Genomic DNA, 21,031 nt, shown 5'->3' with positions numbered 1-21,031 from the left:
GAAAAGGAAAGATACCTTTCCACTTACTTCAGAATGCTTCATCCCTTTACAATAAATGTACCTTTTAATTTTCTAACTTTTCTTATGAAAAGTTTGTTTATGTAACGAGTTACATGAATTGAAATATTTATTTTCATTTATTTATTGTATATGTTTGTGTGTCTGAGTGGTGCCCATGTATATTTGTGGGTATTCATGTATTTGTGTGAGTGCATATGTGAGGATGTTCATGTAAGGGAGGGGTGTGCATGGAGAGTTCAGAGGACAACGTATGGAAAAGATTCTCTCCTGTAGATTGAGTCTTAGGGGTTGAACTTAGTATACTGAGTCTTTTCTGTGCTGTTTTTATTTTTATTTCTGTACTTGCAGATTGAAGTCAGCGAGAGATGCGGTTACCAGAACAGGCCACTCTCTGGCTCTGGGATCCCTGCATAGGTACTTAGGGAGCATAGGGCCTCAGCACTTGAGTTCTTGCATTGGCGTCCTTTACACTTTGTCTCAGGACAGCACTTCTCCTGATGTGCAGGTAAGCACCTCACGTGACACCCTCCTTGAAACCCATGACTTACCCAGGATGTGGGTTCTGCTTTTACTGATAATCTGTGTTAAACCGTCAAAGCTGTGGTTAAGTTTGATAGATTTAAGAATTCAAAAAAAAAAAAAAAAAAAAAAAAAAGAATTCAAATCTCTCTTCCCCTCAACCTCATGAGTGCCAAAGTCAATCGCATTAGGCATCTTTTCTGAAAAATAGGTAACTCTTCCATTAGACTAATAGCCTGAGTGTGATGGGCACTAGCCACTATGTAGTGGTCTGCTAATACGCTAGCATAGTTGGTCCCCCGTGGCAATTTACTGCGTGAAATCCCTTAGAAGAGATACGAGGCTTACAGAGGCTAAGTACTTCTGCATGGCCGAGAAGATAATACACTTTAAACCCCTTCCCAGATCTAGCCAATGGTCAGAATATTCTCCACAGTTGAGTGGAGAGTGTGATACGACTTTCTCACGTACTCTGGTGCCTCACATTTGACCATGTCCCCTGGAGGGGGAGACCTGGTGGCACTCAGAAGAAGGACAGCAAGTAGCCAAGAAGAGACTTGATACCCTATGAGAATATATAGGGGGACGTAATCCCCCTCAAGAACAGTCATAGGGGAGGGGAATAATGGGAAAATGGGGGGGGGGGGAGGAATGGGAGGATACAAGGGATGGGATAAACATTGAGATGTAACAAGAATAAATTAAAAAAAAAAAAAAAACAGATTAGAGAGTGAAACCCACCTTAACCAGTGTACGATATGTTTGTGTGTGCTGCCCGATTCTGTCAATTCCACGTTCCTCTGGCCTCTTAATCAAATATGAGTCATTTCCATTCTCCTGATGGTTGTTTTTGTTTGTCTGTTTTGTTTGTTTGTTTTGGTTTTTCAAGACAGGGTTTCTCTGTGTAGCCTTGGCTGTCTTAGACTCGCTTTGTAGACCAGGCTGGCCTTGAACTCAGGGCGATCTGCCTGCCTTTGCCTCCTCTGATGATTGTTTTGGGTTTTTTGTTTTGTTTTGTTTTTTGTTTTTTGAGACAGGGTTTCTTTGGGTAGCCTTGGCTGTCCTGGACTCGCTTTGTAGACCAGGCTGGCCTCGAACTCACAGCGATCCGCCTGCCCCTGCTCCCGAGTGCTGGGATTAAAGGCATGCACCACCATGCCTGGCCTGATGATTGTTTTTATTGCTTTTGTTTTGTTTTACTTTTTTGAGGCAGGGTTTCTCTGTGTAACCCAGGCTGTTCTGGAACTTGCTCTATAGACCAGGCTGGCCTTGAACTCACAGACCTACCTGCATCAACCTCCTAAATGCTGGGATTAAAGGTGTGCACCGTCATGCCCGGCTGTGGTTGTTGCCTTTTAAAGCCATGCTTCATTCATATATCCTGGGGTTGGGGTCGGGGTTGTTTGTTTTGTTTTGTTACAGAGGTCTTACTATATAGCTCTGGCGAGCCTCAGACTTGTAATCAGTGGCATTGCCTCAGCCTCTCAAGTGCTCTGTTTTGCTTATTTTCCCATCTCTTCCCACTTGTACATATGTCCCAAAGTTTTCATAGCCTCCTAAAGGAACTTAACTATTTTTTAGTTATTTTCTTCCAATCCTTCCTAGATATGAAACCGTATTTGTCTAAAATGTTTTATTTTGCAGCCTCTTTGCTGAAAAGCTTGGCAGGCTTCCTTGTGGCTTCTTTTGGTTTGTTGGTTTGTGTTGTTTTGTTCTTCAGGACTGGGGACTGAACCCAGGGCCCTGTGTATGGCAGCAAGTGCTCACCAATGAACACATCCCCAGACTCTTGGTACTCTTAGACGGGGCCCAAGTTCTCCAGCCTGGCCTTGAACTTGCTGTTACCCAGGCTTGTGCCACACCCGGGCATTTTGTTTCACTTTACTTTGTCTTGTTGTGAGGTGATGATCCATTGTGTGGCCAAGGTTGGCACCCTGCTCCTCCTGCACTGCTGCACCCCTCCTAAGCAGCTTCCCAGCTAACCCTGACCCATCCCTGTTACTGCCCCCGAAACTGACCGCTCCCACAAATGCTGTCTGCCTTGCATCCGTTATTCTCTTATCTTCACTTAGTTTGTCCTTTTGTTCTTCCTACACTTACCTGATGATCCAAACATTTTAAGGTTTTTTTATTTGTTTGTTTTTTGTTTTGTTTTGTTTTAAGATTTATGTATGTATTATGTATACAGAGCTTGTATGGGAGCCAGCAGACCAGAAGAGGGCATCAGATCACTTTATAGATGGTTGTGAGCCACCATGTGGTTGCTGGGAATTAAACTCAGGACCTTCAGAAGAACAGCCAGAAGAACCATTTTAGTTTTTATTGTTGTACATTAATTGTATATTATGATTGCTTTGTTGTGGCATTTTCGCAATTTCACACATGTATGTGACATGTTGATTGTACTCATCTCCCTTCCCCTCACATGACCCCTCACTGGGTGCTTTCCTCCTCCCCACTAGTGCCCATCATGTGCTCTTCCTTTCTTTCTTTTTCTAGTTCTTCTTCCTCCTCCCCTCCTCCTCCTCTTCTTCCTCCTTCAACTTTCTTCTCCTTTTATATTACATAAATGGAATTATACTCTGATGTCCAGCTTTCTTCATTCGTTTTTATTACTTATATGAACAGTAAAGCATTTATAACAATCTAGATTTATTCAAGCTTTTAGCTAGAGTATTATCCTGAAATTCTAACTGCTAAGCTAGATCTAGATATATCATTGTGATTTGGATGGTTGTCTGAATTGGTTTTATGTTTCATATTCTTTTTTAAGGATTTATTTATTTACTTTTATATATATGAGTGCTCTATCTGGATGTACACCTGCAGGCCAGAGGAAGTCATCAGATCACATTATAAATGGTTGTGAGCCATCATATACTTGCTGGGAATTGGACTCAGAAACTCCGGAAGAGTAGACAGTGCTCTTAACCACTGAGCCATCTCTACAGCTCCCTGTATTTCATATTAAAGATAAGGATTTTTCTTGGCTAAAGAGATGGCTCAGTAGCTAAGAGCATCTATTCCTCCAGAGAACCTGGGTTCATTTCCCACCACTCACAACCATGTGTCACTCTAATTTTGGGGAACTAAATACCCCCTTATGGCATCTGTGGTCACCAGGCTTGCATATTGTGCATTTACAAAAATGTAGACAGAACACATACACATGGTATAAAATAAGTAGATCTGGGTTTTTTTTTTTTTTAAGCTTTTTCTTAAACTTTACACTTATAGTGCTCACTCTCCCTCTTTCCAAATTGGTAGTGGCATATCCATTTCCTAATTTCCATCATTTGTTAATCTGCAAAAAACAAAGACCAGTTTGCTGACTTAGGTGTTATGGTGCCACTGACATTTTTATCTCCTTTGTCTTTCCAGACCTGGGCGCTCCATTCGCTGTCTCTGACCATCGACTCTGCTGGTGCGCTCTATCACGTGCACGTGGAGCCTACCCTGGCACTCATTCTCAGGCTGCTGCTGAATGTGCCTCCAACCCATGCCGAAGTGCACCAGAGTCTTGGTCGCTGCTTGAACGCCCTCATTACCACATTGGGCCCAGAGCTGCAAGGTGTGTGGAAGCTGCTTTGTGGTGCTCTACGTCACAGGTGTACACGTAAAAATAGCTTAGTCATAGTCTCGACCTTAACATGTAGCAGGTATTCAACGTGCTTTGTTACATGTGTTCAGTCAGCCTGGTGTCTCCTACCGTGAGAAGACAAAAGTGCTATCTTAGAGAGGTGGGTGTGTCCTAAAAATACATGCCTAAATAATTAAAGCATATGTCCAGTAGCATAGAGAACTCTGCTTTCCCAGAAATAAATAAGTCCAAAGTTTGAAATATTCAAAGCTCTTCAGATTACATGGTATATGATTATAACATGAAAATAACTCTTAAATGATATCAGAAGAGCTGAGTTGATTGGCAATTTCTAATTCTACTTTTTACCAAATTTTACATTTCATGAGTATTTGGTAAAACCTGCAAATAGCCAGGCAGTGGTGGTGCACACCTTTAATCCCAGCACTCAGGAAACAGAGGTAGGTGGGTTGTTGTGAGTTCGAGGCCAACTTGGTCTACAAAGCGAGTCCAGGACAGCCAAGGATAAACAGAGAAACCCTGCTTTGGAAAAAACAAAAACAAAAAAACCCAGCAAATAGTTGAGAAGGCTCAGCAAGTAAAGGCACTTCTTGCCAAGACTAATAACCCAAGTTTGACTCCTGGGATCTACATGGTAGAGGGAGAGCGCTAAACCTCCCACTAGGTAGGTTGTCCTCTGACCTCCACACATGCGTAATGGTTTAAGAACAAGATACTCTATCAGTATGTCACCTTATCCTCTGGAGTGTGTGTGTGTGTGTGTGTGTGTGTGTGTGTGTGTGTGTGTGTGTGTACACGCACCACAAAGGCCTCCTACGTGCTAAGCATATGCTTTGGCACTGACCGGTGCCCCAGCCCATGTCTTCTTTTGTGGTAGAAATTTAACTTGTTAGATCTATGAGGTAATTTTAATGACTTTAAAACCTTATATATGTTTAAAGATTAGTAGCTTTATAGGCTGATTTTTAAAAGCTTTTGGCTTTTTATTTCAGGTAACAATACTTCTGTGTCCACCTTAAGGACTTCCTGTCTGCTAGGTTGTGCAGTGATGCAAGATAACCCAGGCTGCCTGGTCCAGGCACAGGCCATCTCTTGCCTTCAGCAGCTTCACATGTTTGCTCCACGACATGTCAACTTGTCCAGCCTGGTCAGCTGCCTCTGTGTGAGTATGAAACTATGAGTCAGTTCCTAGTTTCTGAAACTTGAATTTATTCCACAAATTTTCACATTTGAAGAATTTTTGCAAAGCTCAGTTACTGAAAAAAAATATTCCATTCTATTGCAAGTTGTTCTGACTTTAAGACTACTGCTGTATTTAAATAGGGAATAAAAGTCAGCTTACCTGATTCATGAATTCACTTAATGACTTTTACTAAGAAACAAAAAATAAGATTAACACCTACTAATCCATGATGCATAAGATCTCATCAGGTTTATTACCTTTTTACTTTCTCATGTTAAAAAAAAAAGGTGGGCGAGTAGTGCGTGCCTTTAGTCTCCCCACTCAGGGAGGCAGAGGCAGGAGGATCTCTGAGTCTACAAAGTGAGTCCAGGCCAGCCAGGGCTACACAGAGAAACCCTGTCTTTAAAAAGTTGAAAGAAATAAAGAGAAAAAGAAAGAATGAACAGGATGTGTTACATTTAAAATAGAAATCATGGGCTGAGGTGATGGGTCAGCGGTAAGGGCACTCTGCCCTTCCAGAGGTTCTGAGTTCAATTCCCAGCAACCACATCTGTCCTTGGATTTGATGCCTTCTTCTGGCAGGTATGCATGCATTCAGATATGGAGTACACCACTCACATATAAATAAAAATAAGTAAATCTTTAAAATAGAAATGTTTTAAAATGGTTTTCATTACCTTAAATTTCATTATTTTAATAATTTGGTGAGAAATCAATTCTAAATTTATTAGATTGAATTTATTATACTTTTCAGTATTTCCCCAAGTAAGGAAATTGTATGTCATCATTGGGCAGGTGTCCTACACTAGCAGCTCCCACGAACTGCATGCTGTCCCCTCCTGTCTCAACAGCACCATCACTTCTGAGTACTCTCAGTTTTAAAATAAAAAGATCTATCACGAGCTGTGCTGAGGTGAACCTTAAACAGCCCGGCGCTCCTCCCATAGATGTGTGGATCTGAGGGGCAATAAGAGCAGAAAGCCTCGTCAGTCAGGTGGACACTTCGTCTTTGCCTTGTTCGTATCTCTATAGCCTAAAACTTGTAAGTCGCCTGTTTTCAAACTCTTAGATCAACTATTTATTTTATCAAGTTAGAAAGTACAGTGTTTGTGAGCACATGCTTCGATGGAAGCTGAGCCACTTTGGAGGCAGCGCTCGGCCTTTGCATTCGAGCACTTGGCTGATTGTTGTCACAGTTGTCCTAATTATCTGTCTTTTGACTTTGTCGTGACTGGTCTGTCATTTGTTTTTGTGCAGGAGATCTTGTTGGATAATTCTGTGTTGGTAGGTCCCTGACCCTTGACTCCTAATTTTGTTGAGGTTTGCAGTGCTGTTTTTTGTATTGTTTTTGGTTGCAGATGTTTTCCTCTGTATCTGTGTTTAAGCTAAACATTAATGCACAATCCAGTATGCGTAGCATGTTTCTTGGTGTTTATTTAACACTTGCTAACCGTCTCCAGCTGGGGCACTCACGCATTGCACTGATTTTTGCATCGTTTTGATTTAATGTATTCATTTCAGAAAGAAATCATAATTACAGTTTGATTTGCTGTCTTTGTTTTGCCTGCTTTGTTGTTTGCTTTAACCCAGCCTACATTCCCAGTTGACATGCTGGAAAAAGACATCGAGGAATGAAGCCTCCCGTCTGCTTTGTGTGGCAGCTCCCAACCTCTTTTGTCAAACACATGGAGATTATTTCTAAGCATGCTTTTTTTTTTAAAGGATTGTTTAACCACCCTGATGAATGCTACACCTTCCTTGTGTTATGTGCTTGTAAAATTCTAACCAAATAACTAATGTTTATTCCTTTTTCTTTAACTCATTCATGTAACAAGCTGTGTTTAATCCTTGACTTTAACTGCAACAGTAATCCTGGGCATGAGTAAGCTTGCTCTTTATATGTTTAACTCCGTGCTCCTGTGCACTAGTTTCTTAAATCTGACTGTGGTGACATAACCCTGAGGGTTCTGGGATGGCATTCTTCTTTCTCCACTTCTGAATTTGAAACATGGCCGTCTAACAAAACATACTCACAAAGCAGATTTCACCCCTGTGTTTCATTGATGACCAAGCTAATATCTTTGGCTTATAACTTGAGAGCCTGGCCTGTTTTGCATGTGTTTCTTATACAGTGGACAGTACCTGCCACCACCTGTTTCAGTCCTGTTTTTTCCGTGATGCCACATCATCAGATCTCTGTCGCAGCTGTGCCATGTTTCTCAGGTTTAACTTGAGAATCGCTATCCCTGTGATGGTACATAGTGCAGCTCCATAGAAGACATATGTGAGGCTTTGGGTTCAGTCCTCCCACTCCCCCCAAAATCATATAAATTACTATAAGTCATACCAATTGGTCTTACTATCCTAGTTAAAGGAAAAATAAATCTTTTTGTCTCCAAATTTTGTATCACTTAGGAGATTACAAAGTAAGAATTTGTATCCAGGATCAGAGCATAGTGGTGCATATATTCTGTAATTAGGAGGCTCAAATGGGAAGAGTGTTGAGTTTAGGACTAGTCTGGGCTATATAGCAAAATTCCCACTGAGAAAAAATATTAAGAAGTTTGCAGCTGGGCATGATGGCACATGCCTTTAGTTCCAGCACTTGGGAGGCAGAGATACATGGCTTGCTGTGAGTTTGAGGACAGCCTGGTCTACAAAGTGAGTCCAGGACAGCCAGGGCTATACAGAGAAACCCTGTCTCGAAAAACAAACAAACAAAAAAGAAGTTTGCATCCAGAAACTTCTGACTTGTAATTGATCATTGGAAGTACATTGCCAAGCTTATCATTTGCTGTAGATATAGCTGCTGCCAAAGCCAGCCATGGTGGAGCATGCCTTTATGAGGGGCTGCACAGATGGCTTGGTGGCACTGGCTGCTCTTCCAGAGGACCTGGGTTCAGTTTCCAGCAACCACATGGCAGCTCACAACTGTCTATAACTTCATTTCCAGTGGATCCAATACTCCCACACACAGACATACATGCAGACAAAAATGCACACAAAAATAGATTATGTCTTTGAAATTTAAGAAATGTTTCTGATTAATTTTTCTGAATGAAATTTATTTTATTTTAAAACACACTTTCTCTGCAATCTTCTGTGTATAATACTGTTGTAAAGAGCTTCATTCATAATCACTAAGTCTTTGAGTGTTCCAGTTTGTGGGTCCTGTGGTCAGCGCTTGGCATGTTACTCTGTTAATGTCACAGTAGCTCTGTGAAAGCTAATATCCAGAGATGTTAAGTAACTTGCCCAAGGCCACACAGTCAGTGAGCGATAGATGGAGTGCTGCACTGATGCTTACTGACTCTGGAGCTTCCAGTGAACCCATGGCCTATTTTGCCTACATTACTGCAGTTGTGCATAATTGTCTGAGTACAAAAGTAAGTCCTTTCAATTGAGTCTCTTTTATCTCAAAACTTATTTTTCACCCAAATTCTTTGTCTTCTAACTTTGTCAGAGCTTTTGCTTGAATGTGTGAACAAAGCACAGATTTAGTATGCGTATTAGTCCTCAAACTGTTTCTAGTTGTAAGTGTATTCTATAACAGTTGAAGAAGTTTCACTTTATTTGACAACTTGTATCCAGCCTACTAATAAGCTAAATAGAATAAAGAGAAAGTCCAGTGAATCTGGGCTGAGTGCCCCCAAGAGTCTTAGATGTATTAGACCTACTAAGTGCCCCCAAGAATCTGAGCTTCATTCTCCAAACCTCATCTTCCAGGTGAACCTTTGTAGCCCCTACCTGTTGCTGCGAAGGGCGGTTCTGGCTTGTTTGCGGCAGCTGGTGCAGAGGGAGGCAGCTGAAGTGTCAGAGCATGCTGTCATGCTGGCCAGGGATGGCAGGGACCTGGCTACAGGTGAGTCTTCTCTTCAGTATTATGACTTTCCATAAATACATGGGCTTTAAAATGAAGTATCAAGTTTAATGCATAGGGCGTTTGAAACCTGCTACAAAAGTAATCCTAGCAGTTATCATTTGCGTGGTGATAGCAGTGGCTAAGAGCAGTGATTCTACAATCGAGGCCAGCCAGCTTTGTGTACCTCATGTGAGGACTTACCACAAATGCCTATTAGTTCTTACCCCAGATCTGACATAGAAATCTGGAACTCAGCAAGATGTGTTTGCATGAACTGTTTTACAACCCCTTCATTGGTAGGCAGGTCAAAGGTCCTAGCTTACATCAAGGTTTGTTCATGGCAGCAAAGTGTCGGAACAAGAAAAGGTGTTTGCCACCAAGCCTGGCGGCCCAGCTTCAATCCTCAGAGCCCATCCAGTGGAAGGAGAAACCGATTCCCACAAACTGTCCTGTGACCAACACACTTCCACAGTTGTGTCCAAACACCACTAGACAACCATTTAAAGAGTTTGTTTTGTTTTCCGAGACAGGGTTTCTGTGGAGCCCTGGCTATCCTGGACTTGCTTTGTAGACCAAGCTGCCAACAATCTGCCTGCCTCTGCCTCCCAAGTGCTGGGATTAAAGATGAACACCACCACACCTGGCTCATTTAAAGAATTTTAAAAAGAAATTAGATTTAGTCCTAAAGTAGTTTCATAATGCTTGCTTTCCATCAAAATAGTAAAATGGGGATGAATCCTGCTCCATGTTAAAGGGTTTTCTTCATCATAGAGCAGAGTTCAGTATTGCTTAGTAGGATTTATGGGGTTTTTTTTTTTCATTATACATACAGATGTGTACCTGTTTGGATATTTGCACATGTGAGTGCAGGTGCCTGAGGAGTTCAGAAGAGGACACAGGTTCCTTGGAGGCAGTATTATAGGTGGTTAGGGACAAACTCAGGCCCTCTGGAAGAGCGACAAACACTCTTAGCTACAGAGCCATCTTTATAGCCCCAGTACAATTTAAATATATATCCATTTTTATTCTATTATTTACAGCACTAAGAATTGAACCCTGAGTGTCAGGCATGTTAGGCAAGTGCTTATCATTGAGCCACATTCCTGGCCCATATCCCTTCATTTTCAAACCAAAAAAGGTAAACTCAAACTTCATATAATTTGGTATCCTATACTTGTGTGTGTATATAATTTCCAAAGTATATCCTATCATCCTTTTAGAATGTCACAGCTTTTGCAAAGCTTCCCAACTTAAAGCTTTCAGATCCATAATGTGTTTTACTATCAAAATCTTTCCTGTTGAGGTTATTTTATTACTATATTAAAACTTCTCTGCTGGGTGAAGGCAGATCTGGAAGGAGTTAGGGGGACTAGTGAGAAGAGGGATATGATCGCACTCATTGTATGCATGTGTACTGGCAGGCTCTATGTGAGCCTGACACAAGCTAGAGCCATCAGAGAGGAGGAGCCTCTACTGAGAACATAGGATCAGGCTATAGACAAGCTGTGGGGCAGTTTCTTCCTTAGTGACTGATGGGAAAAGGCTCACTCATTGTGGGTGAGACCCCCTGGACTGGTGGTCCTGTGGGCTATAAGAAATCAGAGTGGGGGCTGGAGAGATGGCTCAGAGGTTAAGAGCACTGACTGCGCTTCCAGAGGTCCTGAGTTCAATTCCCAGCAACCACATGGTGGCTACAATCATCTATAATGTGACCTGATGCCTTCTTCTGGCCTGCAGGTGTACATGCAGGCAGAGCATTGTACTTATAATAAATAAATAAATAAATAAATAAATAAATAGATCTTAAAAAAAAAAAAAGAAAGAAAGAAATCAGACTGGCCGGGCATGGTAGAGCACTGTGAGCTGGAGGACAGCCTGGTCTACAAGGTGAGTCCAGGATAGCCACGGCTACACAGAGAAACCCTCTCTCAAAAAACCAAAAAGAAAAGGAAAAAAAATCAGACTGGACAAGCCATGGAGGTAAGCCAGTAAGCAGCACCCTTCATGGCCTCTGCATCAGCTCCTGCCTCCAGGATCCCGCCCTGTTTGAGTTCCTTTTGATGATGAACTGTGATGTGGAAGTGTAGGCCATATAAACCCTTTCCTCTGCAAGCTGCTTTGCTCATGGTGTTTCATTACAGCAATAGTAACCCTAACTAGGACAATATTATGAAACTCTCAAAAACATGATACAAATATCACATTTGGAAAAACTGTGTTTGCTTGGGTTACTCAACATGACTGTGTTGATATGATAATCTTGTAATAATGTCAGATATTCCTCCAAAGGAACTTTTCAGTTTTTATTCACAACCAAAATTATCTGTATCTATTGCTTTAGATTTTGGTAATGTAACCATGTTCTTAAAAATGTTGACTTATAGCTGGGCAGTGGTGACGCACACCTTTAATCTCAGTACTTGGGAGGCAGAGGCAGGCGGATCTCCGTGAGTTAGAGGCCAGCCTGGGCTACAGAGTGAGTTCCAGGACAACCAGAGCTGTTATACAGATAAACCCTGTCTCGAAAAAAAAAAAAAAAAAAAAGTTGACTTATAACCAGGTGTGGTAGCACATGCCTTTAATCCCAGCACTCAGGAAGCAGGAACAGGGAGATCACAATGAGTTCAAGGCCAGCCTAGTCTACAAAGCCAGTCCAGGACAGCCAGGGCTACACAGAGAGACCGTCTCTAAAACAAACAAGCAAACAAACAAAACAAAAAGAAATGTTGAGGTATGTGCGCACACACACACACACACACACACACACACACACACACACACGCTAGTTAAGAAGGCAGTGAGCAAGACTCAGAGGAAGATAGGAGGAGGGACTGGGCAGTGCTTGTCACAGCACACTGTATACACATATGCAATCGTCACATAAGAATTACTATTTTTAAAAACCTATCATTTCTCTCGTTAAAAATTGTGGGGTGGGGGGGAGGAATGGGAGGATACAAGGGATGGGATAAACATTGAGATGTAACAAGAATAAATTAATAAGAAAAAAAATAAAATGACCAATATTTCACTATAAAAAAAAAAATTGTGGGGGCAAGAGAATGTTCAGAGGCTAAGAGTTGGGGAGGACCAGGTTCAGCACCCACATGACAGCTCACAGCCATCTGTAACTCCAGTTCTAGGGAATCTGACGCCCTTTTGGGCCTCCTGTCTTTTGTACTCAATGCAGTACACATAAACTCATGCAGAACTTACATCTAATAAATGAATAAATAAAAATTTTGGGCATTTATGTCAAATTATCTTCTAAAAGGCATTAACAGTCACTCATGAAAGGATTCTTCCTGTGTTACTGACAGTGACAGGTGTTGCTCCTTTTTAAAAAAATTTGACACTCCAGTAATATTTTACAGTTCTCTCAATTTTTTTTCAGAAAACTTATATTTACTATGTTTTATTTTGGTATTTTGGTTTTTTGGTTTTGTTGTTGTTGAGGATTTTTTTGGGTTTTGAAGACAGGGTTTCTCTATGTAGCCCTGGCTGTCCTGGACTAGCCATGTAGACCAGGCTGGCCTCGGACTCATAAAGATCCTCTTGCCTCTGCCTCCCGAGTGCTGGGATTAAAGGTGTGTGTCACTACTCTTAGCTTTATTTATTTATCTTAACATTAATTTATTTACTTTACATCTGGTTTAAAACTTCCCCTCCCTCCTTTTCTCCCAGTCTCTCCTTCTCCCCTCCCCTCCTCCTCCATTCCCCCTTTCCTTTCTCCTCAGAGAAGGGAAGGCCTCCCATGATATCAACCTGCCTTGCCATATCAAGTTGCCGTAGGACTAGGTTCATCTTCTCCTATGGAGACTACACAAGGCAGCCCAGTTAGGGGAAAGGGATCCAAAGGCAGGCAACAGAGTTAGAGACAGCCCCTACTCTAGTTGTTAGGGGGCCCCACATGGTGCACAAGCTCTGTTATATATTTGTAGGGGTCCTAGATCCATTTCACACATGCACTTTGTGGTGGTTCAGTCTCTGTGAGCCCCTATTGGCCAGGTAGTTGATTCTGTAGGTTTTCTTGTGCTGTCCTTGACCTCTCTGGCTCCTTCAATCTTTTGTCTACTCTTCCACAAGATTCCCTGAGCGGTGCCTAATGTTTGGCTGTGGGTCTCTGCATCTGTTTCCCTCAGCTGTTGGATGAAGCCTCTCAGAGGACAGTTATGCTTCCTGTCTGTAAGCATAGCATATTATGATTAATAGTGTCAGGGTTGGCTTTCTGTCAAAGGAGATGAGTCTCAGCTGGGCCAGTCATTTGTTGGCTATTCCCTCAATTTCTGTTCCATCTTATCACTGCATGTCTTGAGGCAGGACTGATTTTTGGTTGAAGGTTTTGTGGATGGATTGGTGTCCCCATCCCTTCATGGGAAGTCTTACCTGGATACAGGAGGTGGCCATCTCAGGCTCCATAGCCCTATTGCTAGGAGTCTTAGCTAAAGTCACCTTCTTCAATTCCAGGGAGTTTGCCTTGCCCTAGGTTTCTGGCATATCCCAGGGCTGTCCCTACCACCAATTTCAGCTCTCTCTCCCTCGGTCCTTCCCAACCCCTCTCCCTCTAGCTATGTTTTATGTTGTGCACTTGTGTGTTCAAGAGAGCATCATATTCCCTGGAGCCAGAGTTACAGGCTTTTTGAGCTGCCAAGTGAGTGCTAGGAACTGCATCCAAGTCCTCTGCAAGAGCAACAAACACTCTTGACCTTGAGCCATCTCTTCAGCACCTTCATTTCTCTTTATTTTTTGAACATTTTTATTAAATGCTTTTTAGTCAAAAAAAGGTAAAGTACTAAATTAGCTATGTGAATGAAACTGCAGTGAAGAATTCATTGTCCTTTTAAAAATATTTATTTGTTTGTTTGTTTATTATGAGTGCTTTATCTGCAGAAGAGGGCATCAGAGCTCATAGATGGTTGTGAACCAACATGTAGTTGCTGGGGATTGAACTCAAGACCTTTGGAAGAGCAGGTGGCACTCTTAACCACTGAGCCATCTCTCCAGCCCCAAGAACTCGTGTCATATTCCTTTTGAATGTTAATACTTGGTGCTAGAGAGGTGGCCAGCAGTTTACAGTAGTCGTTATTGCACAGGGCCCAGGTCCCGTTCCCAGCACTCACTGGCTTCACTACTTTTCAGTTGACATACTGTATAGAAAGTGACATACATTAACCCAGAAGTCAAACTCTACTCAGCGGTCAGCAGCTGTTTTCTGTTTAATTTGTTAAACTCTTTGAGGGGCCAGCAAGATTGCTCAGTAGGTAGAGATACTTGCCACAAGCTCAATGCCCTGAGCTCAGTTCCTGAGACCACAAGTTTGTCATCTGTCCTCCACCCATGTGGCTTTGGGTGAGTGTGTGCACATGCAGTTGTGAATAAACACACACATTAGTTAATAATTAGATGTGATTTAAAAAACTATTTAGATACTTTAGTTGGATTTGGTGATAAGGCCTCTAATTTGCCTACTTGGGAGCCTGAGGCAGGAGGATTAGAAGTTCAAAGCTTGGAGTCACTCCCCAGTGGCACCCAACAAGTAGGCCCTTTACACTAGGATAAGGAGAATTATTGATCATGTTTACTGATTTGAATTTAGCTTTAGACCAAAAATAATCCTAATAAGGTAAAATATATGTATGTATACTATAGTCTGTATTGAACATTAATTGGATAATATTTACCTAACTTAACATTAACAACTTTATAAAAATTTCATTGCATTTATGTCCTTTATGTGGGTTTGCACACGTGGAGATCAGAGGAGTTGGGTTGTTCTCTTCTTCATGTGGGTTCCAGGGATCAAACTTAGCAACAAGCATCTCTACCCACTGAGCCATCTGGGTGGCCTGGTATCATTAACCCTTAAGAGAGTTAATGAAGGTCCTTTTTTTTTTTTTTTTTTTTTTTAAGGTTATACAGGACCATAAATAGCCCCAGAGGTCAGCTGTGAATTAGTATCAACTTAAGTAGGTTCAGCGCATATCTAGGCTGATCTTTAAAGCACGTTGATATATAGTGTTTGGAACCCGATGAATGTCTGTGCGTCCCATATGACAGCTGTGTTTTCTGTTACTTAGAGCACCATTTTCTTCTTGCCAGATCCTAACCTCAGAGAAGTGGGCCTTGAAGGGGCACTGCTGGCCTTACTAGATAGAGAAACAGATGCAAGCTTGTGCCAGGATATCAGAGAGACTTTGCATCATATGCTGACGTCTATGGCAGTGGAAAAGCTCTCCCTTTGGTTAAAGCTTTGTAAAGATGTACTCGCGGCATCAGCTGGTAAGTACTGGGGACTGCCAGTTACAACAGAAAACTCAAGACCCACAGTAGAAAGTGTGACCCACCAACAAGTCATTCGCTTAGCTGTTCATTTTCCTTATTGTGTGGTCATTGCTTTCTTTAAATGAGGATTCTACTAACAATTTTGTTGTAACAAATTTTTTTGCCTTTTTGAAAAAAGGTTTATTTTTAAGTGTGTGTGTGTGTGTGTGTGTGTGCGTGATATTTGTGCATATGTGAGTACAGATGAGTACAATTTTCTCAAAGTCCAGAAGAGGACACTGGATCCCCAAGGGCTGGGAGGCTGGGGTTACAGGTTGGTAGTGAACTGTCATATGAGTGCTGGTAAACAAATGTGGGTCCTCTGCAAGAATAACATATATTCATAACTATCTATCTAGACCTAAAAACATCTTAACCCCTCAACAACTAAGCTTAATTGTGAAACTAAACTATCAACTCTTCAACCCCATCAGAGACTTGAGAAGGAATAAATTTAACTACCTGAGTAAACAGGAAGTGCAGGTTAGTGGCTTCCAAAAATAAGACAGAAGAAGAAAAAGTGACAGAGGCTGTTTGCTGCTTGAACAGTGACCCAAAACTCTCTGTAACATTGGAGCATCATCTTCAGCCTTCTGGCCCAGTATATCTGACAGACGTATTTGTGAGGCAGGAACTATTGAGGACTTGCTTACCCTGTCTTGGCAGAGTTTGGCTGTCGACACTGCCTGCATCCAAGCTTGCCCATTTTAGGCAGAATTCTGTCTGTGGCAGATATAAGGACATTTTTGGCCTGTGGCTGTTTGCCATATTGGAAGCCATCTTCATAAGGTGATTCTTCGATGCTCATTATATTCTTTAAGGTAGGCTGGGTGTTGCCAGGAGTTAATCTGTCTTATCCTCAAAGAATCTTTAAAATAATAAAAAACATTTTTAAATGCCATATTCTGTAGGTCTCTGAGGTTTTTGAAGACCATATCTAAATAGTTTGCCTTATTACCTGTAGAATCACACCTATCTGTTAAGCCTAGGATGTATATTCCTGTATTTGACATGACCATGAGTTGATCGACTAACTTAATTATCCTAGACAGCCTGCACTATCAGAGTATTGGAAGTAAATCATGTATTAATTGAGTTGTATGTGTACAATAACTTCATATTAGAGTAGAAATATGATGTGTAAAGAATATTAATTTTGAGTTCCATTTCAGTGCATCAAAATTAAACTTATTTTGCATCAATATACAAAATTCTATATCAATGAATTAAAATTAACCTTATTTGTGAGTAACAATTAAGGCCTTAAGTTAAGGAGTAGATTCAATAATCTGCTTTCTGTCCTATCTCCATATATTTCTATATTCCCCTTCTTTCTATCTCCATACCTAAGAAAGAAAGATAAAGGAAAAGAGAAATCCCTGTGTCTAACCTCGTTTTCTCTGAATAAGACTAATAATAACTTTTATAACCAATGACAATAAACATCTATAGCCCAAGAAAGCAACCAAAAACCTACCCAACCCCCCTTAAGGGAAATGGGGCGTCTTTCTCTTAAAGTTTCTTCTGGCTGATTTGGGGTGGATAATACCTATATAGAGGCCCATATAAAATTGGGGGGGAAATGGTTAAAGAAGCTAGGAATGGTATTTGTGGTCCAGTCTCTAAATGTTGAGAAATTCCAGGCTTAATATACGTCCTGTGTGGGAAAGTCTGAAATGCTGGACCAATTGGGATCAGGAGCCTTCTTTGAAGCTATCTTTTTCTGATGAGGAACAGTAACCAATATCTGAGACCTCTGGCTATACCTTGTCCTATAATATTGTTTTGATGCTCCTGAGAGTTAATATTAACTGTCTCTCTCACCCATTCATCTAATGGAGCTCCTCTTTCTTGTAATGGTCTAATTGCCCTTTTACACTCAGTATTTGCATTCTCATATGCCATGATCAGTTTCAGTACCTGTTTGGTCACAGAATCTGGCACGGCTCTATCTAAAGCTGTATCCAATCTCTGCAGACATTCTGTGAAGGCTTCCCCAGACCCTTGAAATATCTTAGTAAATGGAACGGTTGTCTTACCAGGCTCCTTTACCATGTCTCAACTCTCAAGGCTACAACATGACATTGTTCAATTACTCTATCTTCAGATTGAATTTGTTCTCTTAAGTCAGCATATTGCCGTTCACCAGGCAATTGATCTTTATCAACATTAATCCCCCTTGTCATATTTTGTTGTTCTATTCTCACGGCCTCACTTTGCCACCATAATAGCCATTGTAATTGTTGTGCCATTTCTAATACCACTGAAACCAAACTTTTCCAATCTTGGGGAATAAGTCTATGCTGCATAGCCCAGCTATTTAACATTTGTTTAATGAAGGTCAAATGCATTCCATACCTGAGGACAGATTCCTAAAAATGTTTTAAATCCAACATATTTATTGGATGCTATGCCATTTTATCATGCTCCTCAGCACCACTCTGGGCAGACATGTGTCTTATAGTAACTGGAAAAGCTGGTGGGGTCTGTGTGGCTCTGGAGGGTTTCTCTATCGGAACATTTTTCTCCAAAGACCTTTTTGTTTGTCTGCTTTCCTGTTCCTCTAGTTTCCGTTTTTTCTTCACCCCCTTTTACCAAAGGTGCTCTTTGCGTCCCCAGCCCTTCACCTTCTTTCTGCGCTTCCTCCAGCTGTTCAGTCAAGTCTGCAATTCTTTCCAAAAGGATAGAATGTACTGACACTTCCGGTTTTTCTATCTTATTAGCCTTTCTTCCAATCCAAGAATGAAATACAATAAAAAGACAAAGAAAAATTTCCCTCTAAGTATAAAGCAGGAAAGAGTTTTGCAACAGCAGCTGTGATTTTGCTGATACCCTGAAACAGCATTTCTTTATCCTCAAAATTTGAATCTTCCCTCATACTATCAGAAATTACAGACCCCATCATGCCCCATGTTGAGCGCCACTTGTTGGCACCAATTATTAAGGATTCATTAAAGGCATGTACCTCCCTTACAACCCAACTACCCTAAATAGGAGGGAAAGGAGATTAAGGGAAACAAGAATGAAACCTTCTGGGTATCAGTTCCATGGTGCAATTCCCCTGGCGTAATTCTCAGGAGTCTAGCAGATCATAAGCTGCACCGTCTGTGGACCAAAGTTGGAGGTATCCCTCAAGACAGCTGCAGCAAATCGTGAAATTCCTGGTGCTGTGGGCCTGAACCTCCAATCTCCCCCTCAGGTCCCCCAATCTTTTCTCCTCCTCCTCCAAATTGTTGGTCGTTTTTGCAATACAATACCCCGCTGGAATAGCCCAGCCCCTGTCTTTTGTCTTGTGCTAATACTTCCTTCCTCCAGGTCTACTAAGATGCCTATCAGCTTGTAGAGTCTCTGTGGGGTTAAGCATCCAAAAACTAAGGCAAGATTACCTTGTCTTCACAAAACCCTGGCTGGGGGTAGGGGGTGAGGTCCTGCTTTTTAAAAAAAAGTTAAAGACTTGAATAGTATTGAAAAGAAAAAAAAAATCACCTCTAATCTTGTAATACAAGACGATTAAAAATTCAGGATCATTGTCAGCTACATAGAAAATTCATTGCCATCCTGGGCTACATGAGGCACTATCTCAAAAAACTAATTTTTTGTTTGTTTAAGAAAGGGTTTCTCTGTGTAGCCTTGGCTGTCCTAGACTCACTCTGTAGACCAGGCTGGCCTTGACCTCACAGCGATCCACCAGTCTCTGCCTCCCGAGTGTTGGGATTAAAGGTGTGTGCCACCACCGCCCAGCTAAAAATTTAATTTTTTTAATGCATACATAATTAGACTGAATTTTTTTTCTATTGGTTTTCTTATTTAATGTTTTTCTTCTTTGTCTGCCTCTACTGCCTGAGCACTAGGATTGTAGTGTGCAGCATAGCGCCCATCTTTTTTGGTTTGTTTGTTTTTCAAGACAGGGTCTCTCTGTGTTAGCCTTGCCTGTCCTGGACTCGCTTTGTAGACCAGACTGGCCTCGAACTCACAGTGATCCACCTGCCTCTGCTCCCAAGTGCTGGAATTAAAGGTGTGCGCCACTACTGCCCAAACTGCCCAGCTCTTTTTTTCATTTTATAGTGATGCTCCCTGAGGTTCCTAACTCAGTTGTATTTTGTCATTAGCATTTCATTTTGTTTGCCTCTGGCATTTCCTTGAACAAAATTCCTGGCACTGGATTTTCATTCAGTAGCCATGGCTTTTGGGAACATCTAGTACCTAAGCAGGACGGACGGACACACACACACACACACACACACACACACACACACACACACACACACACACACACGTAACACATCATAAAGGTCATTCACCCTGATATAGGTTTACAATCCTACTTCAACTCTGTTTTTTTGTTTGTTTGGTTTGGGTTGTTTTGTTGTTGTTGTTGTTTGTTTGTTTTTTTCACCGCTCCTGGTTGTATTTTTCCACCTCCCATCCCGCCCAGGTTTTTTGGTGCCTTCTATGGGAAGCTGCCCTTTACGCCGGGCTCCGCACGCTTGGCCACGCCTCTCGGCGCGGCGCCTTAGCCCCGCCCACAACAGGATCCGCAGATTCGCTACCCGACTTTTCTTGCCTGCAGTTATTCATGAAACTCTGAGAGGACTTTCCCCTTGCAACCATTTCGGCATCAGTCGGGAGTGGGCTGCTCCTTGAGCTGTTGCCAGTCGGAAAGGTCCAGGAATTAGCGGTCGACCGCCAACAGGGTTTGGCGAACCCAGGCGTCATTTTCTTGACTCCACCTCAGGTGAGAGGTGGTGACGGCCAAAGCCCAGAACGGTGGCGAATCTGCATTGGAGCCTCATAGGCTTTTGGCCTGCGCAAGGAAGGGGCAGGGAAGAGGAGCAAAGGAGCAAGCATCCTGTCCACTCATTTGCCCCGCCTGCCTCCCCTACTTCAACTCTTAGCCCCAGTATTTTCCACCCTATTTTCATATGACATGTGTTCCATCTTCCTCTCACCCCATCATGGGCCCTTTCTGGGTTCCCAGGTGCTACAGACACTCCAAATTAGACATACAAATCTAAGATTTTGAAACCAGGAGAGAGAACATGAGCCATTTGTCTTTCTGGGCCTATGTCAACTCAGAATATTTTCCAGTTCTATTTTTCTTCCTGCCAATTTCTTCATTTCATTTTTTTTTTCCAGCTGAATAGAATCCCATTGTATATATGCACCACATTTTCTTCTCTGTTCATCAGCTACTGAACAGCTGGGCTGATAGAGCAATAGTCGGCACGGATGAGCAGGAACATCTGTGGCAGGACATGGAGTCCTTTGGTAGCCATCTAGTGGTTCTAGCATTTTAAGAAACCTACATGCAGCCAGGTGGTGGTAGCACACACCTTTAATCCCAGCCCTCAGGAAGGCAGAGACAGGTAGATCTCTAAGTTCAAGGCCAGCCAGGCCTATAGAGAAAGTTCCAGGACAGCCAAGGCTACACAGAGAATCCCTGTCTCAAAGAACCAAAATAAAAAATAAGGAAACATACATTAATTTCCATAGTGTCTGTACCAATTTGCTCTTCTGCCAACAG

General features: G+C 41.9%; 1 protein-coding gene across 1 annotated transcript in view; it reads left to right on the top strand.

The window, feature by feature from the left end:
* Positions 1 to 21,031, top strand: part of Heatr5a (HEAT repeat containing 5A) — a 105,106-nt gene that overhangs the window by 56,118 nt on the left and 27,957 nt on the right. The window contains exons 19-23 of the mRNA XM_051145883.1: positions 370 to 526; positions 3,922 to 4,111; positions 5,134 to 5,303; positions 9,051 to 9,186; positions 15,286 to 15,465. Coding sequence (XP_051001840.1) covers positions 370 to 526; positions 3,922 to 4,111; positions 5,134 to 5,303; positions 9,051 to 9,186; positions 15,286 to 15,465 — 833 coding nt within the window. The remainder of the gene's footprint in view (positions 1 to 369; positions 527 to 3,921; positions 4,112 to 5,133; positions 5,304 to 9,050; positions 9,187 to 15,285; positions 15,466 to 21,031) is intronic.

Source organism: Acomys russatus, chromosome 1 (assembly GCF_903995435.1).
Source record: "Acomys russatus chromosome 1, mAcoRus1.1, whole genome shotgun sequence".
Lineage (NCBI taxonomy): Eukaryota > Metazoa > Chordata > Mammalia > Rodentia > Muridae > Acomys > Acomys russatus.
Note: the sequence above shows the minus strand (reverse complement) of the source record. Positions and strands in the feature narration are given on the sequence as shown.